Here is a 2,207-nt window from a genome sequence, read left to right as displayed (position 1 = left end):
GGTGCCGGTGGCTCAAGCCTGTAATCCTAGCTACTCAGGAAGTTGAGATCTGAGAATCACAGTTCAAAGCCAGTCCAGGCAGGAAAGTCTGTGAGACTCTTATCTCCAATAAATCACCAGAAGTGGCACTGTGGCTTAAGTGGTAGAGTACTCTCCTTGAGCTGAAAAGCACAGGGACAGCACCCAAGCCCAGAGTTCAAGCCCCATGACCCACCAAAAAAAAAAAAAAAGACAAGTAGAGCTGTGGCTCAAACGGTAGAGGGCTACTAGTAAAAGAATAGACAGAGCCCATGGATAAAGCTTGGGATGGAGCCTGTGTTCAAGCCTCAGGACAGAGCACATAGACACAGACACACAAAAATGGTACTAACTCTTCCTAGAATGTTCTGATAAAATAGGCCTTTCATGCCTGGGAATGTGGGTTAGGGTAGAGTGCTTACCTAGTATTCAAGAAGCCCTGAGTTCAAGTCCTTAGTACCACATTAAGAGATGTTGTGCTGTGACTCAAGTGGTAGAGCCCTGGGCTTGAGCACAGAGGGGCTGAAGGACAGAACCCAGGCCCTGAGTTCAAGCCCCAGGACTAGCAAAAAAAAACCCAAAACACAAAAAATCATTTCAGATACATTCCTATTAATTTCATATACCCAAGAGTTTCTTGTTATGCAATCATTAGAAATATATGTTAACTCACATATATCTTTTCCTCTAGATACTGCTGAATTTATATATATCTCCTTGAAAAAGAACAATCCAGAAATGCTGCAGTGTCTTTAAAAGATTATAAAATGACTCAGAATATCCCCCCAAAGTAATTTTCTTGACTTTCCTAAACTATTTAAGGAACATGTTATAAAGTACATCAAAAAAAAAAAAAAAACCCAACACTTTGGTACGTGATACTGTATATAACAAGTAGGGTTGTGAGGAAAGTCGATTACCGCTAACTACTCGGGATTCTAAGCCTGAAAACAAAACAAAATTGGAAAACTCAACATGATCCTTGTGATCGAGAAGTTTACAATCTACAATCTAATGTATCTCAGTCACCATTGAAACAACCAACTTTTACATATATATAATTTTATATAAAAATTCATAAATATAATAAAACACATAAATGAACAACCGTTTAAAAGATATACCTGAACAATCTTCATCTTCTTTCACAGGCAATTGGGACTGTCTCAGTATTTCTCTTACTAGCTGATCACATAATCCTTGAGCATCATTTAAATTATAGCTATAAAGGTGGCAGTATAAGAGAGAAAGATAATAGCGTATCTGAAGAAAACATGTCCTTCTTCCTCCTGGTAAAAGGAAAGAATTAAAATTACCTTTAAAACATGTGAGTAAGGGCTGGGAAGGTGGCTCAATGGTAGAGCGCTTGCCTTGCATTCATGAGGCCCTGGGTTCAATTGCTCAGCACCACATAAGCAGAAAAAAAAAGCCAGAAGTGGCGCTATGGCTCAAGTGGTAGAGTGCCAGACTTAAGCTGAAGAGCTGAGGGACAGTGCCCAGGCCCAGAGTTCAGGCACCACAACTAAACCCCCAAAAAAACAAAAAACAAACAAACATGTGAGTAAGAGAGTATTTGTCAAGTAATAGTAAATACAAGTATACAAGTTACAAACTTTTCTGTATCTGTTTACCTTTAATAAGAAATTCTTTTAAAAAACAGATCAGCAATACTTTTTTCTTTTTCATTTTAAATTCTGGATGATTTTCTTTCATGAGGTCTTATGACTCAGATTTTATACAAAGAGCATAATAGCATCTAGCACTGTCCATTAATAACTTCTTACTCAAGTACACATAGTAGAAAACATGCCAAAACCCCCTAATGTTCAGTCTCTGAAGAAGCAACTACCCCAATTATGCTCGAACACTGACAACTGCCTTCAAATATCTGAAAACTATTAAAACTCACACTATGACTGCCTACAACTTGTTTCTTCCTGTTTTTGTTTTGTTTTGTTATTAAGTTATTAGGATTTGAACTCAAATTCTTTTTTACCAAGTAAATAATTCTAGCTTTATGCAGTATTCAATGTACCCAGATCTTAATTTCTCAGTAGTGTGGTCTTGTAAACCAAGATATAATATTGTGTGCAACTTCCAGAAAAGCAGCTCAAGAGAGGTTAACTCAGCCAGGCACTGGTGGCTCACGCCTGTAATCCTAGCTACTCAGGAGGCTGAGATCTGAGGAT

The 2,207-nt window shown here is 38.0% G+C and overlaps 1 protein-coding gene across 1 annotated transcript in view; it reads right to left on the bottom strand.

Annotated features, from left to right (window-relative positions):
* LOC105987311 (chromosome unknown open reading frame, human C5orf42) overlaps positions 1 to 2,207 on the bottom strand; it is a 97,704-nt gene that overhangs the window by 73,301 nt on the left and 22,196 nt on the right. Inside the window, exon 15 of the mRNA XM_013018523.1 lies at positions 1,143 to 1,307. Within this exon, the coding sequence (XP_012873977.1) occupies positions 1,143 to 1,307 (165 nt within the window). The remainder of the gene's footprint in view (positions 1 to 1,142; positions 1,308 to 2,207) is intronic.

Source organism: Dipodomys ordii, unplaced genomic scaffold (assembly GCF_000151885.1).
Source record: "Dipodomys ordii isolate 6190 unplaced genomic scaffold, Dord_2.0 Scaffold41, whole genome shotgun sequence".
Lineage (NCBI taxonomy): Eukaryota > Metazoa > Chordata > Mammalia > Rodentia > Heteromyidae > Dipodomys > Dipodomys ordii.
The sequence above is the reverse complement of the archived record's forward strand: the minus strand, read 5'-3'. Positions and strand labels throughout refer to the sequence as shown.